This window comes from Sciurus vulgaris (assembly GCF_902686455.1).
Source record: "Sciurus vulgaris genome assembly, chromosome: 13".
NCBI lineage: Eukaryota > Metazoa > Chordata > Mammalia > Rodentia > Sciuridae > Sciurus > Sciurus vulgaris.
Genome location: NC_136474.1, coordinates 61,888,800 through 61,905,745, shown reverse-complemented (window position 1 = coordinate 61,905,745; position 16,946 = coordinate 61,888,800). Strand labels below are relative to the sequence as shown.

Below are 16,946 nucleotides of genomic sequence, written 5' to 3'. Positions count from 1 at the left end.
AATGTAATTAATGTCATTCAGATGTACACTCACAATGGTCGAGATTTTAAGTTCTCAAGAATAAGGAAAGCATAAGGGATTTTGAGACAACAGCCAGGCCTCATAGGACCCCTGGCAGGACTGACTGAGCCCCATCTCCAGGATCCCTCAGCCCAACAGATCACTCCCTGCCTCTGGGGCCCTCATATCGACTGACTGCTCCCTGCCACCAGGACCCCCAGACCAACTGACTGCATCCTATCACCAGGACCCCAGACCGACTGATTACACCCAGCCTCCAGGATCCTGCAACCACACCAAACACAACCGACCTCCAGGATCCCTACCTGATCAACCGCACCCCACCTCCAGGACCTCCAGCTAACCACGTCCACACCCTGAGCTGCAGCTCCCCATTTGCCAACACATTTGGAAGTCAGAGTGGCCATCCTGGATAATCCTGGAAGCCGTAGCTCCGATCTTTGGGTGGGGCAAATCCCATCCTGAGACGCCTGCTGGAGGCTTGAAGCTCATTGTCAGGTACCTCTCATGCATCAGGCTACTGAACACTGGGAGGTTTCATTAATATATGACTGTTATACTGTAGATTTTCTTTTTCCTCCTTATTGAAAAATTTTAAGTTTTTATTTCTTTACTTTTCTTGCTCTTTTCCTTTTGTTTACCTGTTCCCTCAGAGTCTCTTTCTCCCTTTTTGCATGTTTTTTTTTTTTTTAAAGGGAATAGATTTTGATTTATTCATCATTGTCTCCACATACAGGGAACAATGAAAGGCACATAGTAGTTGCTAAATACTATCTTCTGAATGAACACATGATTGCCCTATACTTCTTAGACATCTCCTTCTTCTGGTAGATTGTGAGTGTAAGAATTCAAAAGATATTTATGGAAACAGAAAGAATGAATAAAGAAATGGGGATGTTTTAAGGTGAAAGAAAATCTTACATAAACATATTTTAACAACATACATATATATAAATAGATCAAAAGTAGAAAAAGAATATACAAAAGAGTGCAATATTTAGCAGTTGAAAATTCACTGAACTTTTAAATATTCTTCACATTCTTATACTTAGAAACGAAGAAGTAATCCTAAATAACAGTTCTTCAGCAAATATCTATAAATGCATGTGTAGATAAGTTTTCTTTTAAAAACAGATATAATCTTGATGAACACAAACACAGCTCAGTTTTCAAAATTCAAGTAAATAAAATTTTAGTTACAACCATGACAGGTTTTCCAGATAGTAGTATTACAAAACAAACTGTTTCTCGTTAAAATATTTGGTATTGCCTTTTGTTATGTTTTCTCAGTTGAGATTTAGTAGCTCCTTCACAGTCTCACATTGATAACTATTTTGACACATCCTCACATAATGTGTTTACTTAGAGAAACCTGATTAATAACAGAAATCCTTTTTAGTAGCTAATTTGCAGATATGGCTTAATTTCTCAAAGTTCCTCAAGTATTAGATAATTTTTAATTTGGTTAGTATCTTAGACTACGAAACTTTGGTTTTCTTAAAATCAGCATTGGTTGCTTGATGGCAGGTTTGTCACCAAAAAGTGCTGCTTCACTCTCTGTGGTTGGAAATCTCTTCTGATATATCAAGGGATATTCCTTCTGAAACTGCTTTAGTTTTCTTCTTTTCTCTTTTAGAGGTAAACTCTTATTTTTAATAATATTCTCTAAAAGTTCTGCAATTGCTGCTTGAGAGGTAGAAATCTTTTGTTCATCAAATTCCTGTGCACTAATCTGTTTACAATAAGAATAAGTTGGCAAAGGAGCAAATAGTCCATCTCCAGGATTTTTAATGTGGCCCTTTTTTAAGTAGTCAAGATGTTTCTCTACTGCAGTCTGTAAGTAAGAGGGTACTTGAAGAATTTCCTGATGATGATCCATTAAGAAAGAAACTAATCTTGTAGCAAGAAGCTCATCAAGATCCACTTCTTCAGCACAGCACAGCACACACCGAGAAAAAGTATGTATCATCAGTGATCTTGTACCCATTACATCATGGAGTTTGGGCATATCAACATTTTGACTCATTCGAGAAATCATGCACATTAAGAGTTGAAGCCGTCTACGATTTGGTGGGGGAAGTAACAAACAACATAACTGCAGTGCATTGATGGCAACTCTCTCTAAATGAGGTTGCAGCAAACTTTGCGTGCCAGTCAACATAGAAGAAGCTGGAAGTAAAGGATTTTCTGCAAGTTCTATTGTACTTTTGCAAAGTCTTTTATTGATTGTGGTACTAGACTCTCCGAGTTCACTGTTCATAGCTGTTTGCATACTTGTGCTGCCTTTTCCAAGATTTGGCTTCATGATAATTTCAGCCACTGGTGTATTGATATAACTACTCAGTCTAGTACTGCTTCTTAAAAGTAAACTCTGAGATCTACAAAGTTGTTTTGACTTGCATTTCCCATTAGATAATTCTTCTTGGTCTTGAACAGTCAATGTAGAGGTTCTCTTAAACCCAGCACAGAGTGGCTTTTGAACACTTTCCTCTGAATGAAGATTCAATAAGAATTCCTGGTTGGGCTCTGACTCTAAAACTTGTTTATTATTTTGTCCTTCTATGTTCTGAACAGATTGATGGAAGGTACTCGACACCTTTTTACTTGAATTCTCAGGCCTATCTATAATTCCCTCCAAAGAAGAGCACCTTGGTTTGATGTTAGAGGCCAAAGCATGCATACTACTTAAGCCTATTAAATTATGACAGCTTCCTCCCATTATGTCATTGGCACTGGCTCTTCTGTTTCTTAAATTAACTAGTTGTATTTTCTTAGCACATCTTTCTTGAAATCCTTGATCACTTATCTGTAGTTTCTCAGTAGAATCTGATTCTTCTTTGTTTTTGTCTTTGTGAAGCAGACTAAGAAGAAGACACTCAGTTGATTTGAAGGAATTCAGATTATTTAAGTGAAGGATTTTTGAAGTCTGTGGATCATCTTGGATTTTATGTATCCCACTGGGTCTATCTGAAACTGTGACGTAGCCACAAACAACCAAAATGTTCACAAATAATTCATAATATTCAAATGTAAGTAGAGATTCAGGGAGATCAAGAAAATAATCTGCGATTGTTCTGAATACATCTCGCTCAAATCCAACGTAAGTTGGGTTATTTGTATCATTACTTCTTGGCCAATTTGCTAGGCACTTCATGGCAGATAATACCCAGTGAGGAAGGTCATCTGATTTGTCCTGTAGTACAACTACTCCATGCTTACTGGTATTGGTCATGTTATACATTACATATTGAGGAATTACTTGGCTTGGATTTATCAGTTCTTCTAGGGATGGCACACCTAAAATGGTTTGCAGATAGATCAGAATAATATATCTCCAAACTTCTTCAATATCTTCCTGGCCTATTTCTCTCTTATCAACTGAGTTTTCTTGATCTTCATTGATCATTTCACGATTCCTTTTCTCTGTATTTTCCTGGAAGAAATGTAATCCATGCTTCTTAGGAGTTCTACGAGATAAGTTTCTTAATTTAAAAACACTATCTTTATCTTTGGGAAAGTTCTCTATGCTGTTTTTTCTTAATTCTGGATGTCTTCGTGGAAGAGTTTTAAGTGGAGAAGTTGCAGGAAATCAGCTTGGTGGCCCGATAAGGCCCGGGAGTCTCACCCCGACCCTCCATAGGTCAACGCTGGCCGGCGTCCATGGAGAGAGAAGGCGACACTCGATCGGCGCTGCCCCGGCGGCGGCTGCTGTCCGGACACACCTTTTTGCATGTTAACATCCAATTTCTTTTGATTACACTCTCACCCTTTCTATTATCTAGAACTTCTGTATATTCTTTTCTTATCCTATTAACAGCCATATTCTATATCCCTCTGTATCCTCTTTGTCCTCCATTAGAAACTGCAGACCTTATTGCAAATCTGTTTGTTTTACTGAAGATAATATTTGAACTCATTCTGTTTATTATGACAATATTGTTATTGTCCTCATAGGGGCTATTTGGTCTAGGATTGCATAGTGTCTGAAATGGGCACTGCTAATATTGATCTCCCCTTAAAGAAAAGGTTTTGGAAACCTATAGGGCCACTATAAGCCTATAGGGGGAAATCTGCAATACAGATGTGCACTGCTAGAGGGGAAGATACGTGAACAACATGAAAAAACAAGGGAAGAAAATGATCCAAACAAATCTAGATTCTATATTAATAGAATCCAATGACAGTATGGTAAAAGAAATGTCAGAAAAGGACTTCAGATTATACATGATTAAGATGATTCACAAAGCAAAGGACAAAAGAGAAAATGCAGGTAATGAATGATAATACCAATAAGCTGAAAGAGCAACTGCAGGAAGCAAAAGATCAATTCAGCAAAGAGATAGAGATTTTCAAAAAAAAAAAAAAAAAAAAAAAGGAAATCCTTGAAATGAAGGAAACAATAAACCAAATAAAAAACTCAATGGAAAGCATCACCAAAAGACTAGACCACTTGGAAGACAGAACCTCAGACAATGAAGACAAAATATTTAATCTTGAAAATAAAGTTGCCCAAACAGAGAAGATGGTAAGAAATCATAACAGAATCTCCAAGAACTATGGGACATCATGAAAAGACCAAATTTAAGAATTATTGGGATTGAGGAAGGCACAGAGATACAAACCAAAGGAATGAACAACCTATTCAATGAAATAACATCAGAAAATTACCCAAGCCTGAAGAATGAAATGGAAAATCAAATACAAGAGGCTTAAAGAACACCAAATGCACAAAATCACAAAAGATGCACACCAAGGCACATTATAATGAAAATGCCTAACATTCAAAATAAAGATAGGATTTTGAAGGCCGTGAGAGAAAAGCATCAGATTACATATAGGGGGAAACCAATACAGATAGCAGCAGACTTCTCAACCCAGACTCTCAAAGCTAGAAGGGCCTGGAACAACATATTTCAAGCTCTGAAAGAACATGGTTGCTAACCAAGAATCCTATACCCAGGAAAGCATAAGGGTTTTTTGGGTTTTTTTTTTTTTTTTTTTGTTTTGGTTGGGGGTGGATACCAGGGATTGAACTCAGGGGCATTCACCAACAAAGTCATATTCCCAGCCCCTATTTTGAATTTTATTTAGAGACAGGGTCTGAGTTGCTTAGCATCTTGCTGTTGCTGAGGCTGGCTTTGAACTCCCGATCCTCCTGTCTCCGGCTCCCAAGCCTCTGGTATTACAGGCGTGTACCACCGTGTCCAGCAAGCATAAGTATTTTAGTAACTGGGAGTGATGAGCCTTAAAGTTGGCCATGATTGAAATATACAAATTAGGGTTGCCCAACATGGGTGTGGCTATGACTAGACTAGATGACTAAAACCTGGTGCAAGATGGTCAATCTCCACTCCAAAAGCAATTTGCCATCCATGAAGAAAGCAGCCCCAGTAATGCCAGGTCTGCTGATTGGTAAGGCTCCCTTACACAGAAACCCTCAGCCATGTCCCTGGGCTTCGAGTCCAATATGTCACAGTTAGGGCTTTTTACTCAGGGGAAACATTCAAGAAACCTCTGGGAGGAGGTGCCAATCTACAGGGATCCATTGTTTGCACTATGGATGTAGAGTCAAAGTGTCCAGTCCTGCTCACCAGGAAAGATGTACCTTGCACCCTGGTGGGTGGTATATCACTGTCCCCATCACCCAGAGATCTTTTCTTAAGGTCTTCTTTTCCCCAAACACCACCTCACAACAATGTTTCACTTATTCTAGAAAACATCAGGAACAGTTTACCTCTTTGACACGTTTCTCGTTAACATTGTGGAGAACCAGGGTACCTGGTAACTTAGAGAGCTGTGTCTATGAAGGGTGCATCCTCTGCTACCAGCCTCCCAACTTTCTGGTTGTCCCTGGTGGGCAGTGCCCTTGCCAAGCTGTGGGGACAACTCTCACCAGTGCATGCTGGCAGGAAGATGAAAAAATTCTCATACTGATCATTTTTACATAGTGATTTTTTGCTCTTTTCAGTATTAGATTTCTATACTTAACCACTTTTAACCTTCATCCTATTCAACGGCAAATTTCTTGAAATCAAAACAAAAATCTGAAATGATAGAAAAAGGTATTTTGACCTTTATAAAATTGCTTAAAAGCAGATTCTTCTATCTTAAGTCTTGGATTAGGCAGGAATAAGTTCATCTGGGAGACTCTTCTCCTGAATCTCATTTACCCTCACAGAGAGGAGAGGCAAGACAACACTCCACTATACATACACACACACACACACACACACACACACACACACACACACACAGCTTCCCCAGCTGTTCAAGGACAAATCCTTCACATCTTGTCACTTAGCAATCACCTGACTTTAAACTGTGTGATTTCAGCAGCAAGTTTAATTTTATGGATACTATCACCTTTTCCTTAGAGACATAATTCTTTACATCTTAGAAGTTCTAGAACTTGAGTAGATTTTCTTGGTCAGTAGCTTTTTCTCCAGTTGTACTTCTAATGCAGCTGTGAGACGGGCCTTGCCTTTGTACAAAGACCCTTCTCATATCTTGTTCTTAGAAGTGCTACAGCAAGCCCTGTGTTTGAGCAACTTTTCTATTCCCCTGCTATCCACCCCTTCAGGTGGTGGCTCTGAGCCCTGCTAACACACACATCCTTTTGCTGCCTGCACAGATGAGGATGGGCCATCAACAGTCTTGGTTAAAATTAGGCAAGCACAGAGCACACTTTATGCAAGGAGCTCAAATCCTTCTCCAGGGATCCATTTGTCACCCTGCAGATGGCCCACTGGGACAGTCTATATTTGGAGCATCTGGGTGGGAAGAGAGAGAAGCCAAGCCATTGCCTGGAGCAGGGAGACTCAGAGAGGCAGCAGGCAGGTCAATCTCCAAGTGGCCAAATGGTGGCTTTGTTTTAGGATCAGAGGCAGGAGAGTACTATATGGCATTGAAGTCGTATGGGTGCTCTTATCTGGGGAACAGGAATGAGAACCTTGGTTGTTCTCACTTTTTGAAAATTATCAACATCAACATTTTCCTGGCCTCTCAGGCAAGTGCTTGCTCAGGCAAGTTGTGTTTATGGGAGTTATTGCTCTATTTTGTGCTCCAAATATTTTAAACATGGGCACTCTAAAATTATTTTTCCTTTTTGCTCACCTAATCTAATAAGCATAGGAAATGGCCAATAAAATGAAAAGCAACCACTAAAAAATACAAACAAAAGGTGTCAAGACCAGACCTCCATAGTCTAAGAACTATAATTCACCAGATATTCTCTCCTGAATCTCAAACACAGGTAGATATGAAATCAATTGATTTCTCATTTAGAATCACCAAGTAAAAAGGATACCCTTTGAGGAATTATATTTATCCCCAAAGAACTCTACCAAAGTACTTAAAAGTTTCATAAGTTTTAAGGTGTGTTTATTAATTCAACAAAAATGGGGATAGTCTCTTCAACGAATGCTGAAACTACAAGATATCCAAATGGAAAAAATGTTAGTTTGTACCTCTACTTCACACCATATGCAAAAACTGACTCAAATGAACCACAAACCTAAATTTAAGAGCCAAAGTGGTAAGACTACTAGAGAAAAACAGAAGAGTGAACCTTCATGACCTCAAACTAGGCACTGATTTCTTAGATATGACACTAAAATCACAAGTATAAAAGGAAGGAAAAAAATAGGTAAATTGGACTTTTCCCAGTATAAAAGAACATTAAGATTCACATATCTAATAAAGAACTTGTATCCAGAACACATGAACTCTAACAATTCAAAAAAAAAATTTAAAGTCAAATAGTTCCATTTTTTTAAATGATCAAGGATTTGAAGAACACTTCCCCAAATATGAATACCTAATAAGCACATAAGATGCTTGACATCATTAGCCCCAAGAGAAATGCAGATCAAAGTTTTAAGGAGATACCATTTCAGAGCCACTACAATGGCTATAATCAAAGAGAAAGACAATAACAAATGTCAGCAAGAATATGAAGTTAAAATTCTCATACAAGTGGGAATGAAAAAATGGTACAGCATCTTTGGAAACAGCACAGCAGTTTCTTAAATTGCTAACCATGCAGTTATGTGACTTAATTCCACTCTAGGTATGTACCCGAGAGAAATCAAAACACAGGTCCACACAAAAACTTATACATGAATGTTCATACCAATATTATTCACAATAACCAAAAAGTGAAAACAATTCAAACATCCATCAGCTGAGGAATGGGTAATCAAAATGTGGTATATCTATACAACTGAATATTAACCACAAACTAATAAAGTTCCAATGAATACTCCAACATGGATGAACCCTGCAAACATGCCAAGTGAAATAAGCCAGATACAAAAGTCCACACATGATTCTCTTTGAAATATATAGAATATGCAAATCTATACAGACAAAGTAGATAAATGGTGGTCATAGGCTAGGGAGCCAAAGGGGTATAGGAAGTGATTGCTAGTGGGTATGGATTTTCTACTGAGCATGATGGAAATTTCCTAAAATAGTGGCAATGGCTACACAACTTTGACTATACAAAATAAACCAACAACAACAACAACAACAAAAAAAAACCATGCTGTACAAAGTGACAGAATCAGTATATGGCATCTCTTACCTAGGACATAGTGCTGGCTGTTACTTGAAGTAGGAGTTGGATGACCAGCAATGGGCACCAGCACAGTCAATGAGTTGGCAGGAAGGAGCCAAGGGATAGATGTATTAGGATCTGGCCAGACCTGGACTAAGTCCATCATGAAGAGAATCGAGAACATCCAAAGCTCAAGAAGACAAGCCCAGAGAAGGTGGTAGAGCATTATCCATGGAGAATATGGGCCTCGTGACTACCATTAAAGGGAAATATTTCTGGGCTGTATCAACATGTATGAGAGATGACTGAAGAAAATTGTCACATGGCAATACATTAACCAGGTGACCATTATTATTGCTGGGAAGGGCTCTTTCCTTACTCCCCCTGCTGGGGCTTTGGTGACTGGAATGGAAACAAGCAATCCTTGGAGGAGGAAAATGAGAGGTGAACAGAGACAGGGAGGGAAAGCAGAAGATGGCAGAGATTCATCCCTGATCCAGTGACCCAAGCAGATGTTGTGCCCCAGTGCTCTGCAAAGCACCGAATGTGTGCAGGACCTTATCCCCTAAAAAGCAGAGAAGTATGTTCACTCAGCCATTTCTGGTGGTTGGGAGGTGGATCGGTGGGTGGAAATACAGGAGATGTGACAAGCCAGAGTAAGAACCACCACATAGTCAGATTATACCATGGGAGGTGTGGGGAACACGCCATTAATGTAAGGCCTTTTTGCCAACAACCCCTCCTTTTTACCAGTCCATAAAAGTGCTTTATAGATTATTCTAACTCTTGAACTGCCAACCAGAGTATATAGCATCATTAACTCCTGAATTCCTTGATAACACTCCAAAAACAAAAATACCCAATCCCCGTAGGCAGCTGATCTCAGATAAAAGATAATCAGATCAAATTCATTCAAAGATGAGAATAACTGATAGACCAGAGGGGACAGATTTTCAAAAAAGAGGTTGCTAATCCAAATACACTTTCATGTTCCAGTTAGGGGTATTTATAGGGCTGGGGATATTGCTCAGTTGCAAGGCAAGCACAAGGCCCTGGGTTCAATCCCCAATACTGCAAAAAAAAAAAAAAAAAAAAAAAAAAAAAAAAAAAAAAAAAAAGGAGGTATATACACAATGGAATATTACTCAGCCATAAAGGAAAATGAGATTATGCCATTTGCCAGTAAATAAATGGAACTGGAGACTATCATGCTAAGTGAAATAAGCAAATCCCAGAAAACCAAAAACTGAATGTTCTCTGATAATATAGATGCTAACACAACAATGTGGAGTGGGTGGGAAGGGAAGGATATAAGTACTTTGGATTATACAAAGGGGAATGAAGAAAAGGGAGTGGGGATGGGAACAGTAAAGACAGAATGAATTGGAGGACATTACTTTCCTATGTTCATATTCCAGAATACATGACCACTGTATCTCCACATCCTGTACAACCACAAGAATGGGAAGTTGTACACCTCATATACATGTCAATACATTCTACTGTCATGTATAACTAAAAAGAAAAATTTATAAAAACATGAGAATAAAATAAGGCAAGAGGGTTAATATGCTTGTGCACTGTCCAGCTCAGATAGCCCAGATCCATCTCTGTTGCAGGCCAATTTCAGCAGATCCATTGGCAGCAGCAATGCCTACATAACTCCACACAGTGTGACAGGTCACCAGCACAGTGAGCAATCCCTGAAAAGAACCAACCCTCTCTCACTGCCTCAAAATCATTTGCAGGTGCCACCTTGCTTTAAAAAGAATAGACAAGGTCACAAGGTGAACTTAGGACAAATCAGTCTGCACTCCTAAAATGAATTTGCATTCTGGCCATTATCAAAAACCTACTATGTGCTTAGCACTGCATTAATGCACCACTGAGCAGCTGATTCAACTTCTGGAACCTATAGGCAAACAAATATTTTAAATCGAAACAGAGCCTTACTTCGTTTAACCAAAAAAGAGGAAGAAAAAGGAAAATCATTAGCATTTCCTAATGTACACGAAACTTTCAGCCACAACCAGGACTAACTCTTCCATGTGAACAAGAAGCACATCTGTTCCATATTTTGGTGTATTCACAGTCATAAAAATGTTCTCACAGCTGGCTCCTTGGGAACCTTACGAATCATATAGTCTTTGTTCATCCCAAGTTGTACAAATTCTGGTCCTTAGCTTTATTCCTATTAATTTTTTTACTTAGATTTTCACCTACATCTTACATAGTCACAAAATCCTACATTTGAGATATCACATATCCATCAAGTAACAGGCAAATATATATATATATAAAATTTTAAATTTTAAATTGCATCTTGCAAGCATTTTACATCTATCAATTTGCCATGATACAAAAAAAAAAAAAAAAAAAAAAAAAAACTGGTAGGAGCAAGGAAGACCAACCTCTCCAAGGCTTGAAAAATGTTTTGATCTTTAAATCTTTCTGCAAATAAAACTTTTTCCTTAGAACATAATTAGACAAAAAAGTAAACCAAAAAGTGAACTCTGAGGCTTCTCACCATTTCCATTTAACAATGCAGTGCTGTGGGTTCTGTTAGGCCCATTTCACAGATGCCCTAATGGAGAAGTCAAGGCAAAGAGCTACTTATAGCAGAGCCAGGAATTAAACCCTGAACTTTCAACCCTACCTCCATTTCTCTGATGGGACCTGATGTTTTATAAATAAGAAATGAACAGTAAGGACTTTACAAAAACCAGAGCCTGAAAAAAAGGCAACAGATGTGTTAGCATTTACTAGCACATTGGTTTTATATCAAAGTATAAAAGTACAATTGGATTTTTATACCTCCTGTGATTGCCAGCTATAAGGTCTTTAAAAAAATATTCCAGATGAAAACAATACTGTAAGAACCGTAGGCATGGCGGCCACCAGATTGGGAAGGAAGGGACAACTTGTGAGCACCTGACTCTAGTTCACCATGTAGTTTTGCCTTGGACATCCTGCTAGTACTGGACTGGGTGCATGCGAACCCCAGGAGCTGAAAACTCAGACCTTAGCATCACTAGGAACTTCTCAGAAGTTCAGGGTCTCAGGTCCTCCCCAGATCTATACCATCGGCCACCTCAGGTAAGGTACTTGACACTTAAAAATCTGCCCCTCAGGAATCGAAGGGTTAGCATGAGGTCAGGCCACATGCACACATGATCTGGTACAAGAGCAACAACCTGCATCCTCCCTACACATCAGTCACTGTACCATGGCTTCACCTCCATCTCATTTAATTCTTCTCAACCCTATAAGGAGGGCTCTACAATCCCTGGTTCAGAGAAAGTGCAAGAGTAGAGACCAGGAGACTTTACCTGAGATAACAGAGCAACAAGGCCATGTGGGATGTGAACCTACACTGGACCTGAGACCCTGCTGCTTCCATCCGAGAAGGTCTGTCGCCAGCACTCTAGGAAGACACCGCATCAGCTTATGACTGGACTAGGTCTGGTTCTCTAGAAGTCCTTCTTGAAAGGTGAGTCCAAAGCAGGGCACAGCAGGAAATCAGAGGCCTGGGCTAGACGCCATCCCTGCCCAAGCTTTCAAGGGGCAAGGAATAGACCACAAAATCACTTAATCCGGGAAAGCTCAGTTTCTACTCTAAGTAGAAGAGGCAGTAACTTTCCTGCTAATGAGGCAGAAATGGGATCAGAAAGAAAGTGCTTAGCACAGGTGGGACACAGAGTGAGGATGGCTCTAATTACCCTGTGGGCACAGGGGGCATAAGCAGTTCAGCATGCTCAGCCCTAGCCACCCAGGAGAGTCACTTGGAAAAGCTTTTGAAGGATGAAGGTTCAGACCCAAGCTCAGAAAGCCAGTCCCACTGTGCTGCCATGGGATCTGGCATCAGTTCCTTTTGTGATTGCTCACATGTCCCCAGTCAGTTACTCACATTCCTACCTTCAAAGTGTCTTTGACTCATAGTAAATTATACTAGAGTTTTGTCAGCAACTAGGTAAATTACAAAGGAAATTATTCTAATGAAATCTACATTTTGCTAAATTTTCCTTAGACCTTTTTTTTAACATTAAAAACTCTTTACTGGAGCATATCTTTTATTATAAAGACCAGTAATATATGAACCCTACATGATCAGTTCCATTTTAAGCACATATTCAGGTTGAGGGCCCTTTATGCAAAATGGTTGGGGCCAAAAGTGTTTCCAAGTTTGGGTTTTCAGATCAGGAAGTGTTTTCATATACATAGTGAGGTATCTTGAGGATGGGACCTAAGCATAAACACTGAATTTTTTATGCTTTGTACATGTGCTATTCACTTAGCCTAAAGGTAACCTTGTAGAATATTTTTTAATAATTTTGTGCAAACAGTTTCATGTGGCATTTTCCGCTTGTATGTCATAACACTGCAGAGAGTTTAAAATTTTGGCACATTTCAGGCTGAGATTATAGATGTCACCTTGTATTTGTAAAATGGTCTTGGCACACAGGAGGGCTTCTAATGCTGTGATCCTGTAAATATTACAAATGGAAGTCTTGCTGTTCATCTTGCAGATAATCCCAGAACACATTTTTAAAGGTGGGAAAAGAATTGTGGGATTTTATGAACTAATGGCATGTCTTTGTTCTACTCTGCACACTGGGGTGCGTGTGCTGACTCACTTTAAGTAATGTCCTACTCTATTCTGCCAGCCTCATCCTACGAGTGACTGGGAGAAAGGTGCAGAGAACAGAACACACACCAGGGTTTAGCCCCTTGGGGAAGAGTGGCGGGAGGCAAGTCAAGAAACAGCCCTGGCACCCTTCAACTCCCCCAGGGTTTTTATGGCTAAGTGGAGGCTGCTCCAGCTCTGGTCTTAGAGGATTTTCCCTGAGCATTTTAGAGAGCTCAGACCCTATGCCTTGCACACCCCCAGACTCTTCCCAAAAAAACTCTCCAAGCTTTTTCACTTCATCATCACGGCTTTGCTAAGTCTAAGCAAGGCTAACTCTCCTCTGGCATTGCCAGCTTGAATTTCTAACTTGCGACACTGTTGACCACAGCTTCAGCCCTGCAAACATGCCTCTCAGCAGACGTGAAATAAAAGATGCTGCTCTGTGTAAACGTTGGTTTTTCTGTAGCCGATGGAAACTCACTGTGGTTCTAGTTCAGATACCCTGAATGCTGGAACATTTTTGTTATTAAGGCCTTAAAAATTCAGAAAGCTACACAATTCCACCCCACACAAAGCCATGTCATTTCCCATTTAGATATAAGGAAAGGACTTGCCCAAAATGATATACAATGTCACATTAAGAAGATGTCAGGGAAAGAGGACTGAACGAACAGCATAGGAAAGTGGACTCAAGCCTTGACCTTGGCAGTTTCCAGCTCTGTGACCTTGGTCCAGTCCCTCTCCAGGGTAATGTATACTTGTATGTGCATAAACAAATATACACGCATAAGTGATTTTATACAAATAAATGATTTTATTATATATGATGTTAAGGTAAAAATATATAAAGTGTATTTCATGTGATTATACTTTGTATCAGTATATAGTACATATTTCCCATATTTGTTTACATACATGGGAAATACCCCAAAGAAGTATGTATATGAGAAGAACTTGACCAAGATAAGCAGTTTGTTTTCCGTTATCAGTGTTTAGTTTATGAGTAGATCGTACTCAAAAAGTTCTCTTCACCACCATGATGAAACCAAGAACGCAAGAACACAAGGTAACTAGCATGCCACCCTGAAGCTTCAGCAGAGTTTTCTGCCTTTAAAAACAAAAAGGCAAAGTCCAGCTGACTTGGTACTTCTCCCTTCCCCTCCCTGCCTGAAAGGCCACTGCTCCCTATAGGCTTCTCCAGTCTTCAGGGTTATATGGAGCAATCCCAAATTCAAAAGCATCATGTTTAAAATAAAGAAACCAATTTTTAAAAAATAGTTTTACAAAACATTTGCAAGAAATTGAAAACATGTTCTCAGACACGTACAGAAATGTTCATAGCATTATGCAGTAGAAACAACCCACATGTCCATCAACTAAGGAATGGCTAAGCAAAATATGGTATATCCATACAATGAAATGTTATTCAACCATAAAAAGAAATGTAACACTCACCCATGTTACAACATGCACGAACCTTGAATTCATTATGCTAAATGGAAGAAACCAGACACAAAGACCACGTATTATGATTCCAACCATACAGAATTTCCAGAATAGGCAAACAAGTCATAGAGACAGAAGGATGATTTGTGTTTGCCAGGGACTTGGGGAGGGAATTGGGGAGTAACTGCTAATGGGTACAAGGTTTCTTTTGGAGGGCAACAAGAAAGTTCAGGAACTGGACAGTAGTGATGAATGTACAACTGTAAAAATACTCAAAATCAGCATGAATACACTGTTTTAAAAGCAATGAATTTGATGAATTTGAATTGCATCTCAATAAAACTGTTATAAATATAGCTGTATATATGGGATACTAGGGTAAAAACCTTCACAGTTCTGCTGGCAGCAGGATGAGGTGAAGCCGTCCCAGACCCTTGGACTCCTAGTCCCGAGGATAAAGAGGCGGTCATGCAGGTCTAGTCTGTCTGATACCATCAAAAACTCAAGTTACTGCAGCAAATGAACCTCCCCCTGACATCAATTGTACTTTAGCTTCCCAGGAGCATACCTGCAATGAGATCACTGAGCTGGCCATGTCTTTCTGAGCATCCTCTCCTGTGTGACATGTATTTTTCCTTTTACACCAAGTGGGGTCTGGGGTTGTAGTTCAGTAGTGGAATGCACTTGCCTCATATGTATGAGGTGCTGGGTTCAATCCTCAGCACCATATAAAGGTATTGTGTCCATCTACAACTAAAACTATAAATAAATAAATCTCCAAATGGGCATTTGGATCTGTTTAGCCAATAATTATGGCCACTCTGGGCTGCACACCAAGCGAGACTTCCCATGTGAGATGGCTCATTCGGAGAGGTTGAGGCTCACATTCAACACTGCCCTCACAAGTCTCTCAGACTTAACATCTCAGAACACTCAAATCTTTCATGGCATCTGGTCCTTCTAAAAAACCAGAGAGCAAATGATAACACTGTGCCAGTTTTATAAATTGGAAACTGAGGCTTAGAGAAGTATAAGGACCTGGCTAAAGTCACATACCAGCAGGAAGCCGTACACAAATCAAGAACCTAGAGACCAAGTCTCCCAGTCCAATACTCTCTTGAATACACCTGCCCACCCCTCAGTTTCATGCTCCTTGTGGTTGAGAAAGGTGTCCTTGTCAGGTACTGTTTGAGTACATGCCAGCCACTATAACAAAACATGTTAGACCAAGTAATTTACAAATTTATTGCTCACATTTCTGGAAGCTGGGATGCCCCAAAATCAAAGCTGCAGCTAATTCAGTGTCTGGTAAGAATCTATTCCTTATAATGTCCTTTTGTCTTTATATAGTAGAAGAGGCAAAGGATCAATAAGCTCCTTCAGGTCTTTTCATAGGGGCAACTTACTGATCTCATTCATGAGTACTCTGCCCTAAAATCTCTTAGTACTGCCTTGGGACTGATTCCAAAATATGAATTGGGGGCAGGGGGACATGACGATTCAGACCACAGCACAGGTCATGCATAGCAACATCCAAATGCTCAGAAAAATTGCTCCTTCAAAACTATTATCCAGCAGCTCACTACAACCCTAGAGTGACACAGTTCCTTCCTGAACCAAAGGCTCAGCCGCCATCTTTACACACAAGATGCCAAGGTCAAAGCCCACGACTCCTACTTTCTTCCATTTCTCCTTAAAACTCCTCCCTCAATGACAAACACATTTACCATCCTGACCCTTCTTTCCTTCTGGCCTCATTATTCTGCTTCTGAACTGGGTCCTCTCTTCTTCTGTCCACAGACAGAAAAGGTGGATCCCCATTTCAAAGGAATCAGTCAGGAGCACCCACTTCATGGTCATGTTTGGTGAGACCTCTGCTTCCAAGCAGCCATCACTGCCCTGGACCACCCTGCCCTCATCATCTCTGGTGGACATGCCAAGTAAGAAGCACTCCTCTCTCCTGCCCACTCCTCCCTAAGCCACAGGCATCCCTCAAACCCAACAGAGCAGCCATTCTCAAACTGGAATGTCTCACTACTCACTCAGAATCCAGGGAGCACTCACCTGTGGGTGGGGTCTGAGGTTCCACTCTCCTGGTCTATAGACATTTTGATTGTCCCCACTAGACCTAAGAGGTATGGGAGGGGGATAGGAACCAGCTCGTCGTGAAATTGCCCCCACCCATTTAGAAGGGGAGTGACAGACGCAGTGCTCCTATTTTTATTCCCACAAACAGGTAACCATTTATTGGAATAAGCTTTTTCACTACATGATTTTTAAATAACTTAAGAGATG

At 40.0% G+C, this 16,946-nt stretch overlaps 2 protein-coding genes across 22 annotated transcripts in view; both read right to left on the bottom strand.

Annotated features, from left to right (window-relative positions):
• FHOD3 (formin homology 2 domain containing 3) overlaps positions 1-16,946 on the bottom strand; it is a 491,479-nt gene that overhangs the window by 374,038 nt on the left and 100,495 nt on the right. The window lies entirely within an intron of this gene.
• LOC306642766 (DEP domain-containing protein 1A-like) lies at positions 764-3,573 on the bottom strand. The gene has a single exon (XM_079108532.1). The coding sequence runs from the start codon at positions 3,425-3,427 to the stop codon at positions 1,487-1,489; it is 1,941 nt and encodes a 646-aa protein (XP_078964658.1). The 5' UTR covers positions 3,428-3,573; the 3' UTR covers positions 764-1,486.

Excerpts from the sequence above, each read along its gene's own strand:
- LOC306642766 (XM_079108532.1), bottom strand. The coding sequence starts at position 3,427 with ATGATCAATGAAGATCAAGAAAACTCAGTTGATAAGAGAGAAATAGGC.